Genomic DNA, 27,693 nt, shown 5'->3' on the forward strand with positions numbered 1-27,693 from the left:
TTTATTCCACTGCTACGTGACTGGGCCTCTCCATGCCCATATGGGCATCGGTTGCACATAGTTGGACAGTTTGGCAGCGAGAAAATGCTGTTTGCAGGCCCTGCCCTAAAAGTACATTGTGTAATGGTCCAGTACTCGTAAAAACTGATTCGGAGATCCGAGTTATTTCGGCCGCCTGCCAAATAAGGGCCGACATGGACACGTTACCTTGGAGTGCATTTCGGTTTATTGTTGAATTAAAATTAATTGAACTTGGGGCTACAGCAGCAACTACTCCGACTGCCAAAAGTTGCGCATAAATTTTGTGTACGCCTCTGTCAGTGTCGCCTCAGAATTCAATTTCAATTCCAAGGAAATCTGTGAGACGGCGAGATGTCATCATCTACAGTCGCTACAGTAGAGATCTGCTGGGATGCGTATCTAATTAGTCACTCCGCAAACGAGCACTGCACCCAGTGGCATAGTTTCCAATTGGCATTTGATCTGAATTGCAACTTGTCCCAGTTCCAGCGCCAGGTCTAGTTCCAGCTGCGGTTCCCATTTGCCCCATGCCCATGCCCATGTCTGGGCGTCCGCTCTGTTCGTGTGCTCTGCTCTGTGAATGCTAAGCAGTCTCCACTGTATTCTCCACTTAATTTTGCATTGTATCTTTTCTCTATTTGTGTGTTTTCGTGTGCTTTTATTATGTGTGCTTCGGCGGCAAACAAGTTTTGATTGCTTTTGGCTTCGCATGAAAATGAGCTTCAGCACAGAGCCGACCCGTCGTTGCTCATACGACGCGTATGACGTCAGTCTTGAATTAGGCAAGAATTGGGACTGTGTTTCTTGATAGACCTGCCGGGTATACGTAACTTGTGCTCACTTATACTCGTCCACCCTCGATCCGGAGGCCGAGCCGGGGTTCTCTTGGGAGGTACTCCCACTTTGGGCATAGCCGCTTGCCGATACTTTTCATTCGCACCCACCAAAGGCCGTTATAAATCAATTGGGCCATTGCTCATATATAAATCTTGATCCGAATGGAGCTTACTCAGCTCTCTGGTCGGCTCTGGAGCTTGGGGTCTGGTCTGGTCTGGACTGGTATTGGCGGGGGCGCCCACGTAGCGCCGTCGGGCTAGACGAGTGAAAAAGTATCTCCAAACCTGGCGAACATGCTGCTGCTGACTAATCAACGTCAGATACTATTCATAATTTAATTGTGCATCCGCCAGACACAGTCGGAGACCAATTTTGTATTTGCCGATCTGGGTTTTAGGATGGTTCTGCGCAGGCGCACGCCCTGCACCTTCGTGTGTGTCTGCCCGCCTCTCTGCTTCTGGCTCTCAATGTCCCCTTTATTGGCGGTCTGTCGGTCATCATACATCTGTTTGTTTTGTTTTATGGCCACTTTCACAAAAGATCGATATTCGTGTTGTGTTTATTACCCGTATCTCTCGCATAGGGTATTATGATTTTTAACAGAACTTTGCCGGAAAGTAATCGAAGTGAACGGCTTCATATAGCATACTCATATTCATGTCGATTTCTGTGCAATATTATCCCTATATTTGACAGAAATTAGCTGGAAGAACCTATGGTTAATTTGATCAACATTTCATGACTAAATTATATAAGAACGATCGCTCTGCAAGGGTATTCAAAGCGTCGATCGTTGAATCTTATGGCTTCCTTTCTTATTGGCTTATTGAACTCGGAGTTTGTGTTTCGTGGCAGCCAAAAGCGGCAAAGCGGCCTACGCATCCGTCAGATACTCTGCCATACCTACGCTTCGCAGCCGCAGCCGCATTCGCAGTCGCTGCTCTGGCCTGGCTTTTTGCGAAGGCGTTGTGCCTCTCCCGTTCCCGTACCCACTCGCAAACGCTCATGAGTCCAAAGCTCCAACGACCGAAAACCCACAAACGCTGCTGCTGCCACTGCTGCTGCTTTCGAGTGGTGGCAGCGCACAGATAGTCGCTCGAAAGCCGTTCCAGACGCGATCAGTACGTTTTGAGTTGTGGTTCGCGACGGTTGCTGATCTTCCAGTGCTCCCAAGAAAAAAAACGAAAACCGACAAGTATCTCCTCCCCACAAGCCTCTGTATCTCCATCTCCGAGTGATCTCCATCTCTATCTGTATCTCTATCTGTGGCTGCATCTGTAACTCTCTCCCGTGAGAGTCTTGCGAGTGCGCTGGTGTGCGTGTCCGAGTGTGAGCGTGTGCTAAGCTTTTTGCTGTCGCCTATCTGTGAGGGTATTGGTGCTTCGGCCTGAACTATGGTTCGCGTGTTCGTGTGCGTCTAACACTCGTACGTATCGTAATTTAAAAATAAGTATTTCGACATTCCGCCGTGGAAACTATGTGACATACCAGTCCAGATCCCCATATGCACCACAACGAAACAACGAAACAAAACGATCTATACCGCGAAATATTATTAATAACCCCTCTAAGGGCCAAGAGCAGCGACAATTGTGATTAACAAACGAACCCCGACCCCAAATTAGCCCCGAAAAGCAACCAGGTGCAACACCAGTCACTCAGTCTCTCAGCGATTACCTCATCTGTGTCAAAATGGTATCAAAAAACAGTAAAAAGAAACAAGTGTCGCAGCAGCAGCAGCAGCCGCCAGCCACATCGACCACAACCACATCGTCGTCGGCTACGGCCACGAAGCTCACCAAACAACTGGGACCCGACGCTACAGCGACCCTCACCACTAAGAGCAGCTCCACCTCGATGGAGCACGAGTCCGTCTCGTACGGAGAGCCAGTGGCGAGCACCTCATCCTCCACTCCTGTGCTGGCGGCCAGCACTGCATCCTCGTCTCCCATGCCTGCGGCTGGTGTCAGGAGCTACAGCCGCAGCAGCAAGAGCAAGGCAGCCATGTCAAGCTCCCAATCCTCATACACAGAGAAATCTCAGTCTAAGTTACAATCCCAATCCCAATCCCAGTCGGAGCAGTTTAGCAGCAGCAGCAGTAGCACCGCCAAGATTTCCAGGGATTACTCCAACGAGAAGATCATTGCCTCGATCGATCTGCTGGAGAGTGAGAAGAAGGAGCCAGTGTTCTCTGTCCCCATCGAGGTGGTAGAGATCACAACGCCCACGCTCTCCATGTCAGCCAGCGGCGGCAGCCTCTCCAAGATGTACACGTCCTCTTCCATGTCTTCCAGTCAGCAGCGACAGCAGCAGCAGGCGAGCAGCAGCTCCACTTACTTCGCCTCCACAACCAGTTCCAGCTCCAATCGGAGCGCCAATGAAACGCTCATTGCAAGCGAGAGAGCCGACACAGCGGCTACCGGTATGACATCATCCGGTGCGAGGAAACAGGTTGGCTTTGACACGAGCAGTAGTACCAATACCAATACCAACATCAGTGTTGATGTCAATACCAATACCAACACTAACACCAACACCAAGAGTACCAGCAGCAGCAGCAAAAGCTTCAGTGAATCTCAGAGCGTGCCAAAGCTGCCACCAGCGAGCGGAACAGCTGACGGGCCCACATCGGTGACGTCATCAAGTTGCCCCGAACCGGTTGCCGCGCCGTCTGCCGTGACCACAACAAAGGGGACGTCATCCACCTCGCAGAACGATAAACTGGAACAGCTGTCGGGAACGACAACAGCTGTGGACCACAAGAAAGCCACTTCATCGACATCCAAAAAAGAGGTCAGCGAGACCACCACACGGAGCAGCTCGAGCAGCACCAAGCAGTCCACATCTTCGTCCAAGAAGGAGGTGTATGACGTGAAGACCAAGACCTGGACCGAGCTCAGCGATGGCACCAACCCCCATCCTGGGGGCAACACAAGCAAGCCCACCTTTGAGCGGTACGTCAGCAAGGAGTCGGACGGTAGCTGCAAGGTGACGTACAAGAAGAAGATATACGACAGGCGCAACAATAGGTGGCGCGTGGTTGACGAACGGACTGTGGACAGCACCGCTGACCGGGGCTATCCCGAAATAGTCGATGATGTCATCAACACAACCACCACAACATACACCACCAAGGTGTACGACACGAAACTCGGCAAGTGGACGGTCGTCGACGAGAAGTCGTACAGAGATAGCAAAGCTTTCGTGCCCAATGACATTGCTCGTGAAATCGAGAAAGATAATACCGATGTGGCAAACATAACAACTACCACGGAGGTAACAAAGGTAAGTCATAGATTGTGCGTGACGGGGCGGCACACCAGCCATTCCACACCCAAAGCCCACGCCATTCCCATGGGTGTGTTCCTCTGTGGATATTTTTTCATATGTTGAACTTGCTTTCTATTAGATATTCGATGCGAGCATCAACGATTGGCGTGTTCTGGACGAGAAGGTGCACACGGATGTCATTGAGAAGATTGTAGAGACCCCCAAGAAGACCATCTACGTGGATGAATTTGTGGAGATTGAGAAGAACACCTCGATTTCGGAGAACAATGAGAACATAACCCTGAATCTGAACGAAACATCGAAACACAAAAATATTACCGAAAATATTTATGATGAAATCGATTATGTGCGCACCGATAAGAAACGCTTAGACGATTCAAGAAACGTAAGTAGATTATTTTACATATGTGCGATAGTACTTGAAGAATAATTCATATACATTCTGTCCCCCAGCGTGGAGTCGTCAAGAACAAAAATACTACGCATAGCGAGCGGTGCATCTGTGAGATCTGCACATGCGGGTAAGAATCGCATAATGAATCCATAGAGGACTTCTTTCAACTATTATTCTTCGCATTTCAGACGACATCACTGCTCAACCAGCACAACTAAATCAACAGAAAACACAATCATTGAAACCGATGGCAAGTATAAATGTATTAAACCAAGATTTTCGTATATTAATCATTTGAATTCTCAACAGATACCCTCGAGGAAGCATACACGAGAGTACGTACAAATACCTGGTCGAAGAGAGACAATGGAAACATTCCCAAGCCAAACGAAGACATATTAGTGGACTACGTAGTTATAAAGAAGCCAGAAGATAATCTAAAGCCAGAAGGAGACTTCGTAGTCCCACCAAAAGAGCCATACAAGCCCGGCGAGAGGCGTGAGAAAATTGTGCACACTGACAATTTGCGAACAGAGGGAGAAATGACCTTCAACGAGAGGGAGGAGTATCAATACACCGTCCGTCCTGAATATAAGAAGCCGACGGACAACCTTAAGCCCGAGGGCGAGTTTTACAGCCCAGAGAAGCCAAAATATCAGCCTGGAGACCGCCCAACACAAGTACGACACAAGGATAACTTGCGGCCTGAAGGTGACTTCTATACGCCCGACAAGAAGGGCTATACACCAGCCGATCGACCCACCCAAAAGAAACCCGTGGATAACCTCAAGACGGAGGGAGAATTCCTTACGCCGGAAAAACCCACCTATCGGCCAGGAGAAAGATCAGAGAAAATTATTCGCAGCGACAACTTGCGCACCGAAGGAGAAATGACTTTTGTGGAGAAGCAGGAGTACCAATATGTGGTTCGACCAGGACAAATAAAGCCCACTGATAACCTCAAACCAGAGGGTGAATTTTACAGTCCTGAGAAACCGAAGTACAGACCAGGCGATCGTCCAACACAAGTTAGGCATGAAGACAATCTGAAACCCGAAGGCGACTTCTACACTCCAGAAAAACCAGGATACAAGCCTAGTGAACGTCCATCTCAAGTGCGACCTGAGGATAATCTCCGACCTGAGGGAGAGTTCTACACACCGGATAAATCAGGATTCAGACCCGCCGAGAGGCCAGTACAGAAGAAACCAGAAGATAATCTAAAACCCGAGGGAGATTTCTACAGTCCCGAAAAGCAGAAGTATATGCCAGGGGAACGGCCTTCCCAAGTCAGACCTGAAGACAATCTCCGACCTGAGGGCGAATTCTACAGTCCCGAGAAACCCAAGTACAGACCAGGTGAACGTCCATCGCAAGTCAGACCTGAAGACAATCTCCGACCTGAGGGAGAGTTCTACACTCCAGATAAACCTGGATTCAAACAAGCTGAGAGGCCGGTCCAGAAGAAACCCGTGGACAATTTGAAGCCCGAAGGAGAGTTTACGAAGCCTGAGAAACAGGTTTACAAACCTGCTGATAAAAACGAAAGGATCATTCGTAAGGACAACCTACGTAGCGAAGGTGAAATGACGTTCGTTGAAAAACAGGAGTATCAATACGTGGTACGACCCGATCAAGTCAGACCCACGGATAACTTGAAGCCCGAAGGTGACTTCTGCAGTCCCGAAAAGCAGAAGTATACGCCAGGTGAACGTCCAACCCAAGTCAGACCAGAAGACAATCTCCGACCTGAGGGAGATTTCTACACTCCGGATAAACCAGAATTCAGACCCGCTGAGAGACCTGTTCAGAAGAAGCCGGAGGATAATCTGAAACCCGAGGGAGATTTCTACAGTCCCGAAAAACAGAAGTATACGCCAGGAGAACGTCCAACCCAAGTCAGACCTGAAGACAATCTCCGACCTGAGGGAGAGTTTTATACTCCGGATAAACCTGGATTCAGACCCGCTGAAAGACCTGTTCAGAAGAAGCCGGAGGATAATCTAAAACCCGAAGGAGATTTCTACAGTCCCGAAAAGCAGAAGTATACACCAGGAGAACGTCCAACCCAGGTCAGACCTGAAGACAATCTGAGACCTGAGGGAGAATTCTACAGTCCCGAGAAACCCAAGTACAGACCTGGTGAACGTCCATCGCAAGTCAGACCTGAAGACAATCTCCGACCTGAGGGAGAGTTTTACACTCCGGATAAACCCGGATTCAGGCCCGCTGAGAGACCAGTCCAAAAGAAACCAGTGGACAATTTGAAGCCCGAAGGAGAGTTTACGAAGCCTGAGAAACAGGTTTACAAACCTGCTGATAAAAACGAAAGGATCATTCGTAAGGACAACCTACGTAGCGAAGGTGAAATGACGTTCGTTGAGAAACAGGAGTATCATTACGTGGTACGACCCGATCAAGTCAGACCCACGGATAACTTGAAGCCCGAAGGTGACTTCTACAGTCCCGAAAAGCAGAAGTATACGCCAGGGGAACGTCCAACCCAAGTCAGACCTGAAGACAATCTCCGACCTGAGGGAGAGTTCTACAGTCCCGAGAAACCCAAGTACAGACCTGGTGAACGTCCATCGCAAGTCAGACCTGAAGACAATCTCCGACCTGAGGGAGAGTTCTACACTCCGGATAAACCAGGATTCAGACCCGCTGAAAGACCTGTTCAGAAGAAGCCGGAGGATAATCTAAAACCCGAAGGAGATTTCTACAGTCCCGAAAAGCAGAAGTATACACCAGGAGAACGTCCAACCCAGGTCAGACCTGAAGACAATCTGAGACCTGAGGGAGAATTCTACAGTCCCGAGAAACCCAAGTACAGACCTGGTGAACGTCCATCGCAAGTCAGACCTGAAGACAATCTCCGACCTGAGGGAGAGTTTTACACTCCGGATAAACCCGGATTCAGGCCCGCTGAGAGACCAGTCCAAAAGAAACCCGTGGACAATTTGAAGCCCGAAGGAGAGTTTACGAAGCCTGAGAAACAGGTTTACAAACCTGCTGATAAAAACGAAAGGATCATTCGTAAGGACAACCTACGTAGCGAAGGTGAAATGACATTCGTTGAAAAACAGGAGTATCAATACGTGGTACGACCCGATCAAGTCAGACCCACGGATAACTTGAAGCCCGAAGGTGACTTCTACAGTCCCGAAAAGCAGAAGTATACGCCAGGAGAACGTCCAACCCAAGTAAGACCTGAAGACAATCTGAGACCTGAGGGAGAATTCTACAGTCCCGAGAAACCCAAGTACAGACCTGGTGAACGTCCATCGCAAGTCAGACCTGAAGACAATCTCCGACCTGAGGGAGAGTTCTACACTCTGGATAAACCAGGATTCAGACCCGCTGAAAGACCTGTTCAGAAGAAGCCGGAGGATAATCTGAAACCCGAAGGAGATTTCTACAGTCCCGAAAAGCAGAAGTATACACCAGGAGAACGTCCAACCCAGGTCAGACCTGAAGACAATCTGAGACCTGAGGGAGAATTCTACAGTCCCGAGAAACCCAAGTACAGACCTGGTGAACGTCCATCGCAAGTCAGACCTGAAGACAATCTCCGACCTGAGGGAGAGTTTTACACTCCGGATAAACCCGGATTCAGGCCCGCTGAGAGACCAGTCCAAAAGAAACCCGTGGACAATTTGAAGCCCGAAGGAGAATTTACGAAGCCTGAGAAACAGGTTTACAAACCTGCTGATAAAAACGAAAGGATCATTCGTAAGGACAACCTACGTAGCGAAGGTGAAATGACGTTCGTTGAAAAACAGGAGTATCAATACGTGGTACGACCCGATCAAGTCAGACCCACGGATAACTTGAAGCCCGAAGGTGACTTCTACAGTCCCGAAAAGCAGAAGTATACGCCAGGAGAACGTCCAACCCAAGTCAGACCTGAAGACAATCTCCGACCTGAGGGAGAGTTCTACACTCCGGATAGACCAGGATTCAGACCCGCTGAGAGACCAGTCCAAAAGAAACCCGTGGACAATTTGAAGCCCGAAGGAGAGTTTACGAAGCCTGAGAAACAGGTTTACAAACCTGCTGATAAAAACGAAAGGATCATTCGTAAGGACAACCTACGTAGCGAAGGTGAAATGACGTTCGTTGAGAAACAGGAGTATCAATACGTGGTACGACCCGATCAAGTCAGACCGACGGATAACCTGAAGCCCGAGGGTGACTTCTACAGTCCCGAAAAGCAGAAGTATACGCCAGGAGAACGTCCAACCCAAGTCAGACCTGAAGACAATCTGAGACCTGAGGGAGAATTCTACAGTCCCGAGAAACCCAAGTACAGACCAGGTGAACGTCCATCGCAAGTCAGACCTGAAGACAATCTCCGACCTGAGGGAGAGTTCTACACTCCGGATAAACTAGAATTCAGACCCGCTGAGAGACCTGTTCAGAAGAAGCCGGAGGATAATCTGAAACCCGAGGGAGATTTCTACAGTCCCGAAAAACAGAAGTATACGCCAGGAGAACGTCCAACCCAAGTCAGACCTGAAGACAATCTCCGACCTGAGGGAGAGTTTTATACTCCGGATAAACCTGGATTCAGACCCGCTGAGAGACCAGTCCAAAAGAAACCCGTGGACAATTTGAAGCCCGAAGGAGAGTTTACGAAGCCTGAGAAACAGGTTTACAAACCTGCTGATAAAAACGAAAGGATCATTCGTAAGGACAACCTACGTAGCGAAGGTGAAATGACGTTCGTTGAGAAACAGGAGTATCAATACGTGGTACGACCCGATCAAGTCAGACCGACGGATAACCTGAAGCCCGAGGGTGACTTCTACAGTCCCGAAAAGCAGAAGTATACGCCAGGAGAACGTCCAACCCAAGTCAGACCTGAAGACAATCTGAGACCTGAGGGAGAATTCTACAGTCCCGAGAAACCCAAGTACAGACCAGGTGAACGTCCATCGCAAGTCAGACCTGAAGACAATCTCCGACCTGAGGGAGAGTTCTACACTCCGGATAAACTAGAATTCAGACCCGCTGAGAGACCTGTTCAGAAGAAGCCGGAGGATAATCTGAAACCCGAGGGAGATTTCTACAGTCCCGAAAAACAGAAGTATACGCCAGGAGAACGTCCAACCCAAGTCAGACCTGAAGACAATCTCCGACCTGAGGGAGAGTTTTATACTCCGGATAAACCTGGATTCAGACCCGCTGAGAGACCAGTCCAAAAGAAACCCGTGGACAATTTGAAGCCCGAAGGAGAGTTTACGAAGCCTGAGAAACAGGTTTACAAACCTGCTGATAAAAACGAAAGGATCATTCGTAAGGACAACCTACGTAGCGAAGGTGAAATGACGTTCGTTGAGAAACAGGAGTATCAATACGTGGTACGACCCGATCAAGTCAGACCGACGGATAACCTGAAGCCCGAGGGTGACTTCTACAGTCCCGAAAAGCAGAAGTATACGCCAGGAGAACGTCCAACCCAAGTCAGACCTGAAGACAATCTCCGACCTGAAGGAGAATTCTACAGTCCCGAGAAACCCAAGTACAGACCAGGTGAACGTCCAACGCAAGTCAGACCTGAAGACAATCTCCGACCTGAAGGAGAGTTCTACACTCCGGATAAGCCTGGATTCAGACCCGCTGAGAGACCAGTCCAAAAGAAGCCCGTGGACAATTTGAAGCCCGAAGGAGAGTTTACGAAGCCTGAGAAACAGGTTTACCAACCTGCTGATAAAAACGAAAGGATCATTCGTAAGGACAACCTACGTAGCGAAGGTGAAATGACGTTCGTTGAGAAACAGGAGTATCAATACGTGGTACGACCCGATCAAGTCAGACCCACGGATAACTTGAAGCCCGAAGGTGACTTCTACAGTCCCGAAAAGCAGAAGTATACGCCAGGAGAACGTCCAACCCAAGTAAGACCAGAAGACAATCTCCGACCTGAGGGAGAATTCTACAGTCCCGAGAAACCCAAGTACAGACCAGGTGAACGTCCATCGCAAGTCAGACCTGAAGACAATCTCCGACCTGAGGGAGAGTTCTACACTCCAGATAAACCTGGATTTAAACCTGCTGAGAGACCTGTCCAGAAGAAGCCGGAGGATAATCTGAAACCCGAGGGAGATTTCTACAGTCCCGAAAAGCAGAAGTATACGCCAGGAGAACGTCCAACCCAAGTAAGACCTGAAGACAATCTGAGACCTGAGGGAGAATTCTACAGTCCCGAGAAACCCAAGTACAGACCAGGTGAACGTCCATCGCAAGTCAGACCTGAAGACAATCTCCGACCTGAGGGAGAGTTCTACACTCCGAATAAACCTGGATTCAAACCCGCTGAGAGACCAGTCCAAAAGAAACCCGTGGACAATCTGAAGCCCGAAGGAGAGTTTACGAAGCCTGAGAAACAGGTTTACAAACCTGCTGATAAGAACGAAAGGATCATTCGTAAGGACAACCTACGTAGCGAAGGTGAAATGACGTTCGTTGAGAAACAGGAGTATCAATACGTAGTACGACCCGATCAAGTCAGACCGACGGATAACCTGAAGCCCGAAGGTGACTTCTACAGTCCCGAAAAGCAGAAGTATACGCCAGGAGAACGTCCAAGCCAAGTCAGACCTGAAGACAATCTCCGACCTGAGGGAGAGTTTTACACTCCGGATAAACCTGGATTCAGACCCGCTGAGAGACCAGTCCAAAAGAAACCCGTGGACAATTTGAAGCCCGAAGGAGAGTTTACGAAGCCTGAGAAACAGGTTTACAAACCTGCTGATAAAAACGAAAGGATCATTCGTAAGGACAACCTACGTAGCGAAGGTGAAATGACGTTCGTTGAGAAACAGGAATATCAATACGTGGTACGACCCGATCAAGTCAGACCCACGGATAACCTGAAGCCCGAGGGTGACTTCTACAGTCCCGAAAAGCAGAAGTATACGCCAGGAGAACGTCCAACCCAAGTAAGACCTGAAGACAATCTCCGACCTGAGGGAGAATTCTACAGTCCCGAGAAACCCAAGTACAGACCTGGTGAACGTCCATCGCAAGTCAGACCTGAAGACAATCTCCGACCTGAGGGAGAGTTTTACACTCCGGATAAACCCGGATTCAGGCCCGCTGAGCGGCCGATCCAGAAGAAACCCGTGGACAATCTGAAGCCCGAAGGAGAGTTTGCGAAGCCTGAGAAACAGGTTTACAAACCTGCTGATAAAAACGAAAGGATCATTCGTAAGGACAACCTACGTAGCGAAGGTGAAATGACGTTCGTTGAGAAAGAGGAGTATCAATACGTGGTACGACCTGATCAAGTCAGACCCACGGATAACCTGAAGCCAGAGGGTGACTTCTACAGTCCCGAAAAGCGGAAGTATACGCCAGGTGAACGTCCAACGCAAGTCAGACCTGAAGACAATCTCCGACCTGAGGGAGAGTTCTACACTCCGGATAAACCTGGATTTAAACCCGCTGAAAGGCCTGTCCAGAAGAAGCCGGAGGATAATCTGAAACCCGAGGGAGATTTCTACAGTCCCGAAAAGCAGAAGTATACGCCAGGAGAACGTCCAACCCAAGTCAGACCTGAAGACAATCTCCGACCTGAGGGAGAGTTCTACACTCCAGATAAACCTGGATTCAAACCCGCTGAGAGACCAGTCCAGAAGAAACCCGTGGACAATTTGAAGCCCGAAGGAGAGTTTACAAAGCCTGAGAAACAGATTTACAAGTCGGGCGACAGAACTACCAAGATAATCCAGAAGGACAACTTACGAACGGAAGGTGAAATGACGTTCGTTGAGAAGAAGGAATATCAATATGTCGTACGACCAGATCAAGTAAAACCATCGGATAACTTAAAGCCGGAAGGAGAGTTCTTCAGCCCCGACAAACCCAAATACCAGCCCGGCGAGCGAGTTACCGTTGTGCGGCAGAAGGATAACTTAAAGGTGGAGGGAGAGTTTTACGCGCCTGACAAACCAGACTTCCAGCCTGCCGAAAGGCCCAAGCAAAAGAAGCCCCATGATAATTTAAAACCAGAGGGAGAGATGATTATGCCAGAAAAAATTAAATACAAGCCCGCCGATAAAGTTAATAGAGTGGTTCACAAGGATAATCTCCGTTCGGAAGGAGAGATGACTTTCACAGAGAAAACTGAGTATCAACACGTCGTTAGACCCTCCCCGGTTAGGCCGGAGGACAATCTGAAGACCTCGGGTAAGTTCTACGTACCAGAAAAGCCAGCAGTTACAAACGGGGATCGCCCCGAGGCGGTAAGACCCAAGGATAACCTGAAGCCAGAAGGGATTATGTACACCCCTGAAAAGCCGAAATACGAGCCTGCCTCCCGACCAGAGCAGAAGAGGTATGTGGACAACCTAAAGCCCGAGGGCAAGATGCACATGCCTGAGAAGGAAGCGTTCAGGCCGGCAGATAGAGTGACGACAGTCATCAGAAAGGATAACCTGAAGACCGAGGGGGAAATGACCTTCACACAAAAGGACGTGTATCATCATGTAAAGCGGCCCGAACAGGTGAAGCCGTGCGACAACCTGAAGGTCGAAGGAGAATTCTTCACACCTGATAAGAAACCCTTCCGTCCAGCCGAGCGGCCCATCCAAAAGAAGCCAAAGGACAACTTGAAACCGGAGGGAGAATTCTACAGGCAAAGCGACCGCACGGAGACCGACAGCACAACGGTAGAAACTACAAAACGAGAGACCGCTAAGCGACCGGTGGATAACCTCAAGCTGGAAGGTTCCATGACAGTGACCCGCAAGGATGATTATAAAAAGGAGACCAACAAGACCACGGTAGAGCAGGTTCAGCGGACACAGAAGTACCAGCACAACAGCTCCTCCATCAGCCTGGGAACCGACACCGCCATCCGCAAGACCACCAACCAGATGAACTATGTGTCCGGCAAGGATGCTGTCAAGCAGGTGGATTCCAACAGTCAGAACCCAGTGGACGGTCTTATTGTTGTGTCCACCACGAAGGTGACCACCGTTATAGGAGGCCGCCACAAGGAGCCCGAAACCGAGTACGTGAAGCGCCCAGCCAAGATAAACGTGATCGAGAACGTGGCCAAAAACACTACGACCACAAACATCGAGAACACCCAAAACATCCATAAAGAAACCACCTCGATGCAGAGGAGCCACAATGTCATCGAGAATAGTGCAGTGAACACTGTGAATACTGCAGTCCGTGGATCGGACATCTCCAGCAAGGCCCTCCAAACCAGCACTACGAATCGTGGAGGTCAGATCAGCAGGGACACTACTGGAGACTCCACATCCCGTGTAGTGTCGAGAAAAACCGTCTCGAACAACATAACTGGAGATTCCACGACTCGAGTGGTCTCTGGAAAAACACTCACCAGCAACGTTACCGCAGACTCCACTTCAAAGGTAGTTTCCGGAAGGAACGTCTCCAGCAACATCATTGGAGATTCATCCACCCGTGTGGTGTCCGGAAGGAATGTCTCGAGCAACATTACTGGGGATTCATCCGCTCGCATGGTATCTGGCAGAAACGTCACCACTAATATAATTGGTGACTCGTCTTCCCGCGTGGTAGCCGGTGGCCAAAACGTGATTGATGACTCAACATCACGAGTGATCTCGGGCGACAGGACCTCCAGCCACAACATTGTTACCGGCAGCTCCACATCCCATACGAGCTCCTCCAAGCACTTCCATCACCGCAAGAGCGAGTTCTCCTCGGAGGCGGATGTCTCAAATACGATCTTCCATCGGAAGAACGCCGCCACCGACTCGGCTGCAGCCAATGGCAGCAGTCTCACTTCAAACGGGAAGATGATGCGGAAGAGTATTTTGAATTTGCACGAGCAACCCTCCAGCACGCCCCATGCCAGCGATCGTCAGAGCTATAGCAGCATCCACCGGCAGAACCGGGAGTCGGACCAGAACACCAGCTTCTCCAGTGAGCGCCGCAGCTGCAGTGTCCACAAGGAAAACAGGGAGAGCAACGTGAAGAACTCTTCGTCCATGTCCCGAATCATATCCGGAGGAAGCACTGCCACTGCCACAGACAACAGATCAACTGTCACACGCACCCAAGTGTTGGGCGGTGGCATCGATTTTCCCTCCCAATCTCAGACCCATGTGGGAGCCCATGGCAGGCGCCACCACCATGTATCCACTTCCAGCGGCGGCATCGATTTTCCCTCTTACAGTGCCCACGGACACACCGAACGGGTGGTCACCCGTAGGGGCAACCAGTCCTCCATCAGCCTCGGCAACGACACAAAGTGTACGGGATCGAGTCAGTACAAGAGCGAGTACATTACAGCCCCGAGCACCACCTGTGCAGTGCATAATATTAAGAAAGGTGCATTCCAACATACCAGGAGTACTCAAGAACACAAGTTCTTCAAGACCTCAAACTAACAATTAATAACATCCATATCAAATCCCATATTAACGTGTAATAGTGCATAAGTTTCCATGACAATATATCTTTTATACAATATACAAGCCGATCCGAAAATCCAGATTAACAAATAAATATCATTTTTCAAAAACAAAAAAACTGTTTCAATTTGTTTTGGATCAACTTGAGAGATGACGTCTTTATTGAGAGTTTAAAATAGGCTAGTGTCGTTTTTAGGACTAGTGTGTATAGGTAACTGTATATTTAAACTTTAAAAAAATCTGCACAATGGTTTCTATCTATAACATACATACATTTAGATCCGTATCTGTATAATGGTGTACAGTTTATTGTTAAATTTCTTCAATTTTTCTATATTTCATAATGCGCGTTAGTACAATAAATATTTCTCTTTTCGTATGTGTATATATTTAATTATATATCAATCGATTCACTTATCCTTTACTTCATCATATATGATAAAGCATTATTATACGTGTTTGGAAGACATTTGTTCGCTTGTTTGGAAGACTTGCGTTTCGTTTCGTATCTTATAGACTAATATTATTGTTTTCGTTTCGAGTTTTTTTGATGAACAGATCTAGGATTTTGGAACACCTTTGGGCACAGCCAGATGATGCCGCAGCAACTGGAAGACATGCCATGCCCGAGAGGACCAATAAGCCTAGATCTACTTCGATTGGTGGATGTGTAAATAGTGGATACAACTTAGAACGGAAGACCGATCTCGAATGCATTTATCATGGCATTACCCGAATCGTAGATGCCGATGACGCCGAAGAGCACGCCTAGGGCAATGATGAGGTAGTCTTTAGCTAATTCCTTCTGGTCGAGCAGGTGACCCTTAATCTTGATGTGGAAATAGCAGGGCCAGATGAAGCTGAGCATGGTGCCAGTGAAGCTGCCAATGAAGCCCATTAGGATGGAGAAGTGGGGAATGAAGATGGCCATCAGGATGGTCGATACGATGACGGCCACACGGAAGCCCAGACCCCAGACTTTCAGCTCTCCGTCGAGGTTCCAGATGGTCGGGAACTTTGTCTTCGGCGGTCCGCGGAAGAAGTTCCGCTCGAGCAACTCGCAGGCGGCGTAGTATGGCAAGGGGTAGCTGAGGATGGCCTTGATTACCAGGAAGAAGTTTACCATACCCTTGAAGCCCTGCGAGTGCAAGTTGTTGGTAATCACCTGCTGCGTGTCGTTCTGAAATGTCAGAAAGCAGATGTACCCAAACCCGGCCTTGAACACGGCCGCCGCGATATGCGACCAATCGAGCATCCAGTTGAACTTGGAGCGGTCTGTCATGTTGCCCTCGAGCGTGGGCAGGAAAATCTGGGAGGTGTAGGAGAAGACGATCACACCCAGCGAGATGGGGAAGTTCTCCATGTCGATGCTGAAGCGCACCTTCGACCAGCCCCAGTCGCCGATCTGCAGCAGGCAGTAGCCGAGGATCACCGCGTTTATCACGATGTGGGACATGGTGCACCAAAAGGACAGGGTCGAGACCATCTTCAGGGACTTGAGGAAGCCCATCGGCAGTAAGAAGATGCCCACAAACAGCATCCAAGATCGGGAGTCGAACGAGCCCGTCGGATAGGTGCCCGCCAGCAGGTCACCGCAGACCACCACATAGAGGATGCAGGTCATCAGGAGCTCGATCAGCTGGGCGATGCTGACGGCCCTGGCCCCCAGTTTGGGCCCGAAACATACCTTGGCAATGGCCACGTAGCTGTCGCGCACTCGCACCATCTGGCCGGTGGTGGGGTCCGGCTCATAGAGGCACTGCACAAGCACTTTTCCCGTGTAGCAGCAGATGTGTGCAATGCCCACCATGGCAATGATGGCCCAGTAGCCGCCGTGGAGCACAGCGAAGGGCAACGATACGATGAACATGCCTTGGATAGCGTTGGTCACGTTCCATGCCGCCTGGTATTCGTCGATCTTGCAGCCGCCGCCACCTTCTCCCTCGCAGACAAACGAGCTGCCCTCTGAGGCGATGCTTCCTTGCCTGCAAAGCGATCGGAGTAAGGATTGGGATTAGGCACAGCTGCGGGAAAGGAAACTGATTTCATAGGTACGCACCTGAAGCCGTCCGTCTGCTGGTATCTCCCGTCGTACTCGTTGAAGGTTGTGCTCTGGTACTCGTTCTTGTAGTCGCCCTCGCCTTCGCCATCACCTTCGTTTGACCAGTTGCCCGTATTCCGGAATGGATTCGAACTCATCTCCGTGGTCTGGTCACCGCCGTCCATGCCCGTGTCCATGGCCTGGCCGTGGCCGTTGGCGAAGTTTTGGTGTGGCTGATGGGGCCTCTGTTGGCTGCTGCCGGGTGGCTGTTCGTACTCCTTGCGCTCTGGAATTTGCTGTCGGGCCGTTTGCACGGCCACGTTCAGTATGTTCTTCAGCGGTGGCAATGGCGTGGCTTTCAATTTGGCTATGAATGACATGGTGAATGTTGGCGATGGGCTACGAGTTTACACAGAGCAGATGGTGGTGGGGTGGTGAGTGGAGACAGATGGCGGCGGCCGCGGTGGTGTCAAGAAACGCGTTCGATCTGACGCTTATCGATTTTGCCTATGGATATGCCTGCGAAATAATGCTGCAATCGGAGTGCGGAGTGAGTTCTAGCTCCTCCGCAATGGGTGTCACGAATAGCTCGACTACGAATTACACTACGGAAAACCGCAATCTAGAAATAAAGCTGAATTTTGTCTCAGATTTTGGATGATTGATTTCTTCTACTTGGCGCCCTGGTGAATGGAGCAGCACGTTTATCATGCAGTTTTCAGATACTTGCACATCCTGCTCACTCAATCTCGATCCTGGGACTCGACGCCGTCCAAATCCAACTGAAAAGGCCGAAAACTATTGCGGAAATCCGTGGAAAAGTGTGTTTAAAATTTTATGTAACGTAAGAATTTCGTTTGTTCAGTGAATGAGAAAAGAAAATTTTACACTCCAATCTGATGATGACGGCGCCCACTGCGCAGACTCCTGTTCGCAGTATATATCGGGTGGCTGTCATATGGTCCAGGCACGTTCCACACGACTGTGTGGACCCAAAGATGTGTTCCACCTTGACATTGACATCGATATGAGATGCGATTCGATTTGATTGGATTCGATACGCGACGTGGCGCGTACTTTCTACTTTTCTTCGATGTGCGATTCGATTACTTCGACTATACTTTATTCATCTTCGCTTTATAAAACTTCTAAACATTGTACAATTTATTTGGATTGGATAATCTATATGGGGGTGGGGTTCAAAAAGGGACAGGACAACCTAAACCACTCACTAATCTCTAGTTACCAAAAATTACATACATATGTATAGTATATCCGATGCCGATCCTGAATCAGTTGCTGTAGCAGGTCTTGCGCACTCCGGCCAGGATGTTGCTAATCTCGTCGTCCTTCCGCTGCTGTTGCTCGAAGAGCATCTCCCCGACTCCCACTCCAACCATGCCCCCCGGTCCAGGGCCAAAGTGATGATGATGGGGGTGCTGTTGCATGGCTGCCGGATTCGAGGTCACTGTCTGAGCAGGAGGCGCTGAGACAGAAGGAGCAGGTGGTGTCTGGTGCGGAACCTGCTGATGTGTCTGCGTCTGGGACTGGGACTGGGCCATGCCCTCGTATCCCCCATAGTTACCGTAGTGGAGGTAGCTGCTCTGCATGGCTTGCGTTCCATAGTGACCGGGCGCCGTCTGCTGGAAGGGCACCGCCAGCTGCAGCGGGAAGGCCGCCAGGCCGGTGGGGGCGTACGGAAGCTGGGTGTAGTAGCTCGCTCCGCCGGATCCAGGGGCCGACAACAGCATTGCATTGTTGTATGCCTCCGCCTCGTAGTCGTCGTAGTTCTGATTTGTGTCCGGGTACTTGAGGCACTTCTGCGACGCGGATCCGTCCGAGGCGTTGTCCTTGTGTTGCTCGGCGGAGCTGTAATCCAGGTCGTTGCTCTGATAGCGGAGAAAATCCTCGTACTGCATACCGTAGGCATTGGCGCTGGGATTCGAATGGGGATGGGGATTGGAAAGATATTCGTTGGCGCCCAGCAGTTGGTTGCTGCAGTTGTCCGACATGGACACGGTGTAGCCGCTCATCTCGCTGGCGGACACAGTCACAGAGGAGGCAGAGGACGTGGCTGTGGATGTCGCCAAGTTACAGTGCTGCTGTAACACTCCCCCAACGCTGCCACGCATCGAGCCCTCGTCCTCTGATGCGGACACTGGCGGATAAAAGGTCCCCTTCACGGAGTGCCCATGATCGAGCAGCCCGCGATTGTTGCACGTTACGTACATGCCTCGGGCGGCCACCACCGCCACCGAAGTGGGGGCCAGCGGATAGGAGGCGGCGTACAGTCCCTGCTGTGCCTGTGCCTGCGCCTTGCTTTTTTCCTCCGCCTTGGAGAGTTTATCCTGACGCGCCTTGGCCGCTCGACTGGTCGGCGGCTTTGTTAGCTTCTTGAGCAGCAGGGAGCTGTCGTAGCTCCCAACGCCTCCCGTGGGCGAGGACTCTGAGAGCAGGGCGGGTGGGCAATTGGCGGCGAGCGACTCGATCTGCTCAGTGCTGTCCGCATTGCTGTAGCAGTCCACGGAGCTCGGAGAATACGTGGGCTTCAGCGGCTGCTCGTACTGATTCTGGTTCTGGTTGGGATTCTGGGGCGTGGAGGAGCACCTGCTCTCGTCGGTGGGCGTGGTATAGCTTGAGGAGGCAGTGGCCGTCGTCAGCGGCGGCGTGGAAAGCTTCGGTGTTGCCTTGCCCCCTCCTGCCCCGGCGGCAGGTGAGTTCTCTGTCTGATCCTTGCCTCCCGGCTGCATGGAGCGCAGCTTCGACTGCTTGCGGCGCCTCGGCCTGTACTTGTAGTTCGGATGCTCCGTCATGTGGATCACGCGCAGGCGCTCCGCCTCCTCAACATACGGCCTGCGGTCCTGCGGCGTCAATGAGCGCCATTTCTTGCCTGGAACGAGATGAGGAGAAGAGATTACAGATCCCTCATACATTTTGGCTTTGGACGAGCATTTTGGACGAGCTTTGGCTATGGATTCAGGGAATGATTAGACGCTCACCCAACATCTTGCTGAGGTCTGCGTTATGCAGGTCGGGATTCTCATCGGCCAGCTTCTTGCGCTCGATCTTGGCCCAAACCATGAACGCGTTCATCGGCCGGCGGATGCGCGACTCTTTGGCACTTTTTGACTGGGTTGCGCCGGGCCTGTACTTCAGATCGGCGGCCATGGGCTTGTGCCTCTCCAGGTAGCCACAGTTGGGGGCGCACAGATCGCCCTTGTAGTCGTAGCTCCACATGGACGCGGGCTCGATGGGCGAATGCGAAGCGCACTCCTCAATGGAGCCCCCACTCACCATCCCGGGATGCTGATGCGACAGAAACTTGTTCAGCACCGAGGAGCAGCCACCGCCACCCAGCAGCGGTATATTGCTGCTGATCAGCGACCCGGACGCACTGCCTCCACCTCCGCCCACATACGCACTCGACACCATCGGCATCGGGGAGTGGCTGTGCACCGAGAGAACCGCCTCGTTCAGCGAGTGCTCGTTCTCGTAGCCGGAGCTCTGTATGGCTGGGGAGTGCAGGCTGGGCGAGGAGTGTTCACTGCCCTGGCGCACATGGTAGAGGCCCGCCTCGCCCGCACCATCGTGCATCAGGCGGCCATCCGTCGTCAAGTAGCCTCCATGCTCCGGATAGTCGCTGCCCGTCGAGTGGCTATACTCCGGAGTACGCGAGATGTGTGGATACTTTTTAGAGCTGCAAAATAGTTGGGCAAAGGATGTGGTTGGTAGATTGGTGGGAGATATGGGTACTCTCTTAAAGGGAAAGAGGGCCTATACAAAGTTCTTACAGAATGGGCTTTCATATATATTCGAAGACAGATGTGGACCAAATCTCTTGGTATTCCTCAAACTATGACTAATAACGGCTCTGATATATCTGTAAAGCTGACATCTTTATCTATGCACTTTATCAAAAAAACCAATAATTTCACTAGTAGGTAACTAGGGTTGTCATCTATCTGAAAGACAGCCGCTTTGAACTATTCTATAGAACAGTGAAAGGTTAAGCCCAATGAAGAATCCAACAAATTTACAAATATCTAGACCAATCAAAGAACGCACACAATTCCGACTATGATGGAGTAATCCCTTCTAACAAGACGCGTCCGCACTCTGTGTATCGCATTCATGATCATTGTTAATCCCTGTCTCCAGGGGCTACTGCAGGAAATTACGTACCGCCGGCAAACAGGGCCGTCGCAATGTTCCCTATAATGATATTTAAAAGGGCTGCTAAATACGATGACAATTTTCGCGTTGCTGGCACGCACAGGGCGATATAAACACAAAGGGCAGGGAAGCTCTGAGGAACTTTGCATTTATCAGACACCAGAGAGACACACACAGAACTGGAACTGGAACTCGGACTCGGACTCGATAGAGTACTGGCAGGGGCAGGGCCCTGGATCGGCATGGATCCCTTGCTGCTGCGGTGCGCTCCTTAATGTCAGCGGACATAAATGTAAATTGGGCGCGTGCAGCTATTGTATTATCAAAGGAGGCCGCCCCGACTTCGACAAGCCACCGTCGAGTCGGAGTAAGCAAAGAAGCTGGAGCTCATGGGCTGGCGATGGAGATGAGATGGAGCTGGAGCAGAAGCTGGAACTGCGACTGCGACTTGGAATGAGGCTGTGGCTGTGGCCCACGGACTGGACCAGACCAGGTTCTTGGGCCTTTATGCATAACTTTTAAAAGTTGCGACATATCGACACATTTCAAAGTAATTCGCCTTCCAAGAATTCAGGCAGAGCGCGAAGCATGGAGAGCAGATCCGAAGACAAGTTTAAATATTGCCAAAGCTCCCGATCTCGAATCCGATCCCCGATTCCGGTCGCTCCTTTGGGATCTGTTTCAGTTTCAGTATATGCGTTCGTTCGTCCCTTCCTTCCTCGATTTGTTACCGTTTGAATTTATTGCTGCCCACTACACTTTTGGTCTATTGTGTGCCCCAAAGCGGTAGTCCCATCCAGAGAGCCAGAGCCAGGGCTCAGAGACCAGAGCCAGGCTGCTGCCTCTTTTGCCTACCTACAACCTCTGGGCCTAATTGTTAGCCATGCCATGGTTATGGGCTCTCGACTCTCGACTCTGTCTGTGCCACAACTAGACGCTCTAGTTCCGTGGACTTTCTTCGATGCAGCAGCAACAGCAGCAACAGCAGGAGCAGCAGCAAAAGCAACAGCAGCGCAGTCCATTGACAATGCCGACAAAGTTGCAAATTTTTAGTTAGCCAAGTCTGTACCCAACCCATGCCCTTGCGACCCTCCCTCCTTAGCAGACCCGACTCCAAGTCCAGCCACGGGATGAAGTCTCGATAATTTATTGAGGGTTTTCGGTGACGTCGTTACGTTTTTGATATTCGGTTGCGGCTGCCGCGGCTGCGGCTGCTAAATACTTCGCCGCCGCCGATACGCCGATCCGCCGTTGCAAAGGGGCACACAAAATTATACCGTCCGGGCCCTGCCGTCCGTCCATCCGACTGTCCGACTGTCGGCCCGCTGTCCAACCTGTCCAAAACTGTCGACTGTCTGGTCGGCTTCGTTTCGTTTCGGTTCTGGCCGCAGTCTCAGTTTCTGAGTCTGGCTTTATCCTAAGCGCGCTCACGATCCACGAAGCTACCAAGCTCCAAGCTCCTGCAGATGCGGCTTAGCCGCTGCTTCAGCCTCAGCGTAAGCCTCTGCTCTGCTCTGCCCCATGCCACAAGCCTGCTGGAGGACTGCTTAGCCATGGCCCTGATTTTAAAATAGGACACATACAGTGGCCGGTAAGTTGGCATTTTTATGCGCGCAAAATGTCAACATCTTTGCAAAATGCCACATATTCCACATTGCGGCCAGCCGCTCTGTCCGGGCTCTGTCTGTCGCTGCCCCTTCTACTTGCCCCAGTACCCTGTCCGTTGTCCGCTGTCCAGTGTCCCCTGTCCGTTGTCCAAGTACTCGATGTCCACCGCCAAGTTGGGGACTGTGGAACGTTTTGTTTACGACAAGAGCGACTTCTCTGGTGGCTGCAACCGGAGTTGAACAGGGGGGAGGAAGCGGCCGATGCCCCTCCCTGGCTGCCACAAAAGTGGGCAACTCCTCCCTTTAACAAGCCTCGAAGCTCCACTCCATTCAGGAGCCGTACTAGAGGCCGCAACCAGACCTGAAGCCGAAGCCGCATTGATCTGGAGAGTGTCAGGCGCTTTAGCATATTGTGATTCATGTGACGCTCTGCCGCGCTGCTCAAGACAGCCTTTTCAGAAGCCCCTACCTTTCCCCCTTTCCCATGTGCTCCACCACACACAGATACAAAAATAAATACAAATAGCAGATCATGGATGGAGGACAATTGTCAGAAACAAAGAGCGTCACCCGGTCAGCATTCTCCTTAATCTATATTTTCCATATTCCTGGCTAATTTTAGAAAACCATTCTTGGATTGACATCCCAGGGATTCCTGCAAATGGGACAGTAATTAAGACAGTCCCACGGCATTTTGGACTGCGAGGGAAGAGCTGTCACTACCTTTGTCTAGTCCTGCGACCCGAGGGAATGAAAATGGCGAGTATTCAGGGTCTTGACAACAATTGGACAGATTTGTCTCGGGTTTTCTCTCTACATAATTTGGATAGCGGAAGAGCAGGCGGAAAGCAAACAATGTTCTGGACATAAGATATGATATTCTTTTAATACAATGAAGTGGCAACATCCAAATCACTGAGCTCAAAAGCTGTCATACACCCTTTCAGTTGAATGATCATGGGATCACTTGATTTAGAGAGTTGTCTTTCCATTTCATTATACATTATACATTATACATTATAAACTATATCGAGACAAAGCACCTTCCAAGCAGGTGTTCTTTCTATCTATCTGGTTATTAATCAAGTATTTGCATAAAACTGACTAAAGAATGTACAAGTCCGTTCCAACTACAATTATCACCAACCATCGGATAGTTCATCCCCCCGGAAACCCATATCCTGGATCTATGGTAAGTTTGGCAAATCATTTGGCGCCTCGCCAGCGATCGCATTGGTCGCGTTGTAAGCGGTGCGACAAGGTAATAAAAGCCATTTTGGTTTTCGGCCACATTCAGAGGCAGAAACGGAGTGGAGTCGGAGGTGGGTGTGGCCAGCAAGCCTGCACAAGAGGCATCTGCCTCGGCTCTCCATTTGCTCCATTTGCAGTCTATTGGCTGCCTGCAGCTGCAAATGCAGGCGCCCCGGACCGAATACATTTGTTCCCAACAGCCAACAGATTTCTTTGGCTTACAGAAGAGGCCAGAAACCAGTCTCGTTTTAGCCAGTTTCAGTTCCAGTTGAAGCTGCGGCTGCGGCTGCGGCTGCTGCTGTGTCTGGCTCTGGGTCTGGCTGTGACTGCAGCAGCGGCCCAGGTGTGATGTACTTGAATAACTTAACGACGCAGTCGCAGGCCCAGTGCGAGTGCCAGGCCACTGCCAGGCCCCGTGCCCCAGCGATGAGTTGTCGGGCGATCGGCCATTTACGCATACATACATATGCATGGAGCAGCTACATGCAATACATATACATATAGTAGCGCGTGTCTGCCTGTGTGTGCGGGCATCTGTATGTAGATGCTGCTGACCAACCAATAAGCATAAACAGCCCCAGCATCCGGGCCCGAAGAGCCGCCATCTTAGCTTTAATGAACGTGTACCAGCGCGAAGGTACGCGCTGCGCTACCTGTGCTGCCCAACGAATGGGATCTGTACGCACAGTGAAAATGGAGGCTCATATATCTGTGTGCAGCATATAGGGGATACACCACATAAGGGCCCCATGCCACATAATTAAACTAATGAAGCAAGCGTTCATCATCATCATCATCACTCTTCGGATTCGTTCGGCTAATGAGGTTTATTGCTGCTGTCGTCGGCCGATCCGTGCCCCTGCATCGTGGCTCTCCGCTAAAGAAACGGCGAAGACCCAGTTCTCACACAAGCGATTTTAAGAGCATAAAAAAGATACAAAAACTTAATGGATTTTAGCACGCACACAAACACACACACAACGGAGAGAGACTCGCACAGATACACCATATACTCGTACACGGATACTTGGTTGAGACTCCCTCGCAGCTTGAGCGGCCCTAAATTATATGGATGGCTTGGAAATGGAGGTGTATTCCACTTGTTCATGCATATACGAATAAGTAGAGTAATTGCATATCGAGGATCTCTACTTAAGCAGTCCGAAAATTAGTGGCGAACAGACCTGTAAGTCGTGTAGCAAAAGGGTTTCGCCATTGGGGAGTCCCACACCGGATCTTCTTGGGTTTTTTGAAGAGATTATACTTACAGTTACCCTCTTAATGATATTACATTGGTCAGGCGGTAACATCCCATCTGGTCTTCGAAAGTAGGCGGTCGAAAAACCAATAAGTTCTCATGAAGATCCTTTTAAAAGTTTCTGAACATGTACATACAAACAACGCGTCTTGAATAGTTTTAATATTGAATGGATTGGTTGCATTCCGACTTTAAGATTATATAGTTTTAATTTTTTCTTCCAAAAACAATAAGTCCTTAACAAAAATACTCAAGGAATGTTATCATAGATAGGATAGGGACAATAAACCACTTACTTGAAGATTTCATTCGCTTAAGTCTGTACACCCCGACATTCCTGATGCTCCCTTGTAATCTTATTAGCCAATTCACATTTAAATGCATGAAAAGTTAGAAAGAGATTCCAGGAAAAAACCTTTTGGAACGGCCTTTACGTCAGTGTCAGTTTTAGTTCCTGTCTCGAATGGGGAAATCCAGAAAAGAGCCAGTATTAACTATGTCTGCGAGTATCTCAACTAAGACGTCACACAATTTCCATATATGTATGTATACTTTCCAGGAATCGGTGCTATGATTGGAAACTAATAGGAAATCTTATTTTAATTGGAGACGCAGATCGAATTTGTTAAAGTTTGACATTTCCTCCGCACCGCCAAGGCCCAAGTCCCAATGAAAACTTAATTAATTGCCAAACTTGATGGAAAATCCATATACACAGCTGGTTGTTTATGGCTCATTGGATTTTATTTTTTTTTTTATGTGGAAAACTATTTAGATTGGGTCTGGAGCTAGCAGAGTTTGGGTAGATCGATACCTTGGCTTGATTTATGTGACTGCCATAAGAGATCAAATTGAATGGCATCGCTTCGCTTGAAACCGAATTGATTTGTGGCCAATTCCAAAAGGAAGATTCCAACAATGTGACGAAATATGCGACAAGCTTTCGCCCAAGATCACTTGGGGCATCGCTTAGATGTTCCCAAATGTCTTTCGAATTTTGTGGGGATTTATCAAATCGTTTTCATCAGTATTTAATTTCGTTTCATGGCTTCATTTCCATTCATAATTTCAGCCAATTTGTAGCCGAGAGTTTCCCGTCGGAAACCGCGGAATCAGTCAGTCATATACATATGTACATATATACATATATGCACAGACATACTATATATTTTTCTATACTTATGTATATACCTACAACTATTAAAATCTCATGCGTAGCTATCAAGCTCTGTAGATCGGAGCTAAATCTTTTTAATGGTCAAAGCCGCATGACCTCTGGCCCAAAATATACAAAAATTAAAACTTCTTGCGGACTTGCCCTCTGCATACCCACTTTTTCCCAGGGCGCTCCACCCGCGTTCGGACTTAGCCCGGTCGGTCTCTTGGTTTACTTTCCACTTGACCAATTTCGAGCCCCGTCCGAAGACGTTCTTAAGTTATTCTCGTCAATCCATTTACATATTCGTGGCGGAGAGGAGAGGAGAGGAGAGGAAGGGAGAACCCGTACAGTGGAGCGAGAAGCGGATACAGACACAAGTGCAAGTGCTGGGGCCCCGCTAAGGAAAATCTAAGCAACTTCTCAGGCCCTATATATAGCCACTATATACCATGTACCTCTGAGCATATGAAATCCCCGTCGGCCTTTGGCTGTCGTGCCCGCTTTCTGTGCCTCTGTATCTGTATCTGTGTGAGCGACCAAGTCTTGAAAAAGTCCCCTGTCATATGCTATGTATATGCCGATCTTTGAGAGAGAGAGGCATACTATCGTAGAGCTAGAGAATTTCCTCACCACCACAGGCGCACTCTTTCCATTTTTCATTATGGTTATTATCTTGAAGATATGTATCTTCGCTTCGGTTGGATATAATTAAACAGCGAGAAAAAAACTTTAGCATGGGAAAAATGTAAATATTACTTGTAATTTGTTAGCAGATGATGTGGATGTTCGTGATCATATGAGGGTTCCATTTTTATAAGGCAACAGAGACGGCGACGGTGGCGGTTGCGACTACGGGGACTGCTACGGCGCTCGTGGTAACGGTGACGGTGATGTTGTTGTTGTTGTTGTTATAGTTGCAATTGTTGTAAAAGTTGTTGGTGCTGTTGTTGTGGCTAATATTGCTGTAGTTTTTGTTGCAGTTGTTGTTGTGGGAGTCTATGTTGTTGAAGAAAATCTTCGTGTTGTTGAAGAAAACGATGGAATTGTTGTTTGAGCTACTATTGTTGTTGGAATTGTTGGTGGAGTCACTGTTGTTGGTGTGGGTGATGTTGACGGTAGCGACAATGATGTCGGCGGTGGTGGTGGCGCAGGCGGTGGCAGGTTGATGTTTCTCTTGCTGCAAGTGTTGGTGTTGTAGGGGTCTTTGCTGTTGCAGGGCCAGCAGCATTTTGCTTAATGTTGCATT

The 27,693-nt window shown here is 49.6% G+C and overlaps 3 protein-coding genes across 5 annotated transcripts; 1 reads left to right on the plus strand and 2 right to left on the minus strand.

The window, feature by feature from the left end:
• Nucleotides 1–1,948: 1,948 nt before the first annotated feature.
• On the plus strand, nucleotides 1,949–15,352 carry Sdb (SAXO downstream of blistered). 2 transcript variants are annotated; one of them, XM_033378352.1, is made up of 6 exons: nucleotides 1,949–4,143; nucleotides 4,268–4,534; nucleotides 4,603–4,670; nucleotides 4,732–4,793; nucleotides 4,853–10,647; nucleotides 11,431–15,352. In XM_033378352.1, exons 1-6 carry the CDS (start codon nucleotides 2,551–2,553, stop codon nucleotides 14,932–14,934), a joined length of 11,289 nt encoding a protein of 3,762 aa, XP_033234243.1. In that variant the 5' UTR covers nucleotides 1,949–2,550; the 3' UTR covers nucleotides 14,935–15,352. The 2 variants fall into 2 exon arrangements, with proteins under 2 accessions (XP_033234243.1, XP_002138859.3); XM_002138823.3 differs by having other exon boundaries at nucleotides 4,853–15,352.
• On the minus strand, nucleotides 15,086–17,949 carry VGAT (vesicular GABA transporter). Of its 2 annotated transcripts, XM_015185105.2 has the most exons (3): nucleotides 17,743–17,949; nucleotides 17,018–17,295; nucleotides 15,086–16,943 (listed from the first exon to the last, which is right to left on the minus strand). In XM_015185105.2, exons 2-3 carry the CDS (start codon nucleotides 17,194–17,196, stop codon nucleotides 15,647–15,649), a joined length of 1,476 nt encoding a protein of 491 aa, XP_015040591.1. In that variant the 5' UTR covers nucleotides 17,197–17,295; nucleotides 17,743–17,949; the 3' UTR covers nucleotides 15,086–15,646. The 2 variants fall into 2 exon arrangements, with proteins under 2 accessions (XP_015040591.1, XP_001361761.1); XM_001361724.4 differs by having other exon boundaries at nucleotides 17,018–17,949.
• Nucleotides 17,423–27,323, minus strand: Sox15 (Sox box protein 15). Its single transcript, XM_001361725.4, has 3 exons — nucleotides 27,204–27,323; nucleotides 19,999–20,696; nucleotides 17,423–19,889 (listed from the first exon to the last, which is right to left on the minus strand). The coding sequence occupies exons 1-3, from the start codon at nucleotides 27,254–27,256 to the stop codon at nucleotides 18,292–18,294; spliced, it is 2,349 nt and encodes a 782-aa protein (XP_001361762.2). The 5' UTR covers nucleotides 27,257–27,323; the 3' UTR covers nucleotides 17,423–18,291.
• Between the last annotated feature and the right edge of the window lie 370 nt (nucleotides 27,324–27,693).

This window comes from Drosophila pseudoobscura, chromosome 3, assembly GCF_009870125.1.
Source record: "Drosophila pseudoobscura strain MV-25-SWS-2005 chromosome 3, UCI_Dpse_MV25, whole genome shotgun sequence".
NCBI classification, from domain to species: Eukaryota; Metazoa; Arthropoda; class Insecta; order Diptera; family Drosophilidae; genus Drosophila; species Drosophila pseudoobscura.